Genomic DNA, 2,307 nt, shown 5'->3' with positions numbered 1-2,307 from the left:
AGCTGATCTTAAGGGATTCCAATACTTTAAGGACTTGTTATAAGTCTTGTCAGGAGATTATAAAACATCCATATGGGGTTTGTTAGGAGATTATAAAACATCCGTAACATATATCAAAGTAAACAAGGATGACAACAAGCTAGCAGTTAATGTGGGTTAGTGAGGAATGTAACAATGTATTTAGAACTGCGTTTAAATGTATAGACACTGAATTGGAACTTATTGCATTGTTGCCACCCTTGATTATCTTCATTTCCATTATCATTTTATTTTTAATTCTATTTTACTGGCTGTTCACCTCTTGCAATTCCTCTAAGATAATAGCTCTGACTATTTTTCTTGACTGTTATTCTCACACAGGAAAACATTAAGATATTGAAACAATGACCTATATCAATCTCATTTGTTCCTTTTGGCGTATATATATTAAAAAATGGATCAGAACAATCAGACCATGTTGACCTATTTTATTATTAAAGGGGTTTCAGATGTCCCAGAGTTGCAGGTTCTGATCTTCCTCCTAGTTCTTCTCATCTATCTCGTCACTCTTGGTGGAAACATGACCATTCTTCTACTGGTGTGTCTGGACCCTCGGCTCCGCACTCCCATGTACTTCTTCCTGTGTAACCTGTCGGTCCTAGACATGTCTTCCACCACGGTGACACTACATAAGGTCCTCTCTATCTTTGTAACAGGAGATAGCACTGTATATTTTACTGCTTGCATGGTACAAGTGTGCATCTTTTCATGGTTATCTGGCAACGGGTTGATACTACTGACAGCAATGAGTTATGACCGTTATGTTGCCATCTGTAATCCCCTGCATTATCCATCTGTGATGAGTGATAGGGTCTGTGTCGTTTTGGCCACATTCTGCTGGTCATTAAGTCTTATACAAATTCTTCCTCCGATTGCTATACTGGCGCGTTTCTCTTGTTACACTTCCTGCATAATTAACCACTTCTTCTGTGACATTGTGCCGCTGATGAATCTTTCCTGCAGTGACACCTCCCTTCTGAAACTACTGATCTTCACAGAGGGGGTCCTACTTTCGACATTCACTCCTTTCCTTCTCACCTTCATATCTTATATGTTCATCATTGCCGCCATCATGAGAATACGGTCCAGTAATGGGAGGTCCAAAGCCTTCTACACATGTTCCTCCCACCTCACTGTTGTCACTGTTCAGTACACAACTCTTGTTTGCCAGTACCTGACCCCAATTGGGACCTTCAAGTCCAATAAACTTTTGGCTTTATTCAACACCGCCATGGTTCCCATGCTAAATCCGATCATCTACAGCTTGAAAAATAAAGATGTAAAGTCAGCTTTAGAACGTAAACTCAATTATTTTGCAACCGTGACTTAAAAAGAGATCTATCAAAATCAGTTGGAAAATAGGAAACTCACAGAAACATCTGCCGATATAGACATTGAGTGGTCAAAGGAAGAAGCGTTTGTAAATCTAACGCCATACAAATCTATATGTGTTTACAAAGGTGCATTATAAGGTTGAAAAAAGACTTACTTTCATCCCTTTATAAATTCTGATAATGTTGATCCAGAATAAGGCAAAACATTACAGTTTTGTTGTGAAGTATGTTATAATAAATAAGTATATTCAGAAACCAGGTTACTTGGAATGAGAGGAGAATGGTTTTAATGTACACTTTGTATTATGCATACATTAGTGACATTAGTGATTAGTTACATCGAACCATTAAGGAACCTCAAAACATTAAGCCAATATATAGGTTAGCTATCAGTCATGTACACGCATGTTCTGTATCTCACTGATACTGTAAATGTTAATCATTATCTGTAGGATTTAATCAATTACAGCTGTGTTCTTTCTTGTATATATTCTATTATTTACAAATAGACTGTTATTTAAGTTAAATTTAGCCATCTGAAGGGCCCATAAACTATGTCTGAGGTCATGGTTCCAATGAACCAGTTTGAGTTTTAAATCTTTCTAAACTGCACGACATAAACAAACCAGATTTAAATATACGTATAAATAAAACACATGAATTTCATAAAGATCAACATTCTTTTTGGTAAAATAACATTTTTCCATGTGAGATGATATTTACCTGTTATTTTGTTTATTGATATATCACAGTAACAGTTCCAACACACAGATGACCATGCTGAATTGCAAAGATCCCTCCAGATACACACAGTGTTGTAACTATACAACGCTTGTTTTGTGATCCTGTTTCTGTAGCATAACTAAAACGATGGGAGGAATCACGTAGTCAATGTATAGTATGAGTGTGTCCGTGCAGCCACATATAAATCAAG

The 2,307-nt window shown here is 36.8% G+C and overlaps 1 protein-coding gene across 1 annotated transcript; it reads left to right on the top strand.

Moving 5' to 3' along the window:
* Positions 1 to 433: 433 nt before the first annotated feature.
* On the top strand, positions 434 to 1,369 carry LOC142101465 (olfactory receptor 5AR1-like). The gene has a single exon (XM_075185917.1). The coding sequence runs from the start codon at positions 434 to 436 to the stop codon at positions 1,367 to 1,369; it is 936 nt and encodes a 311-aa protein (XP_075042018.1).
* Positions 1,370 to 2,307: the final 938 nt, after the last annotated feature.

The sequence above is a fragment of the Mixophyes fleayi genome, chromosome 9 (genome assembly GCF_038048845.1).
Source record: "Mixophyes fleayi isolate aMixFle1 chromosome 9, aMixFle1.hap1, whole genome shotgun sequence".
NCBI lineage: Eukaryota > Metazoa > Chordata > Amphibia > Anura > Limnodynastidae > Mixophyes > Mixophyes fleayi.
Note: the sequence above shows the minus strand (reverse complement) of the source record. Positions and strands in the feature narration are given on the sequence as shown.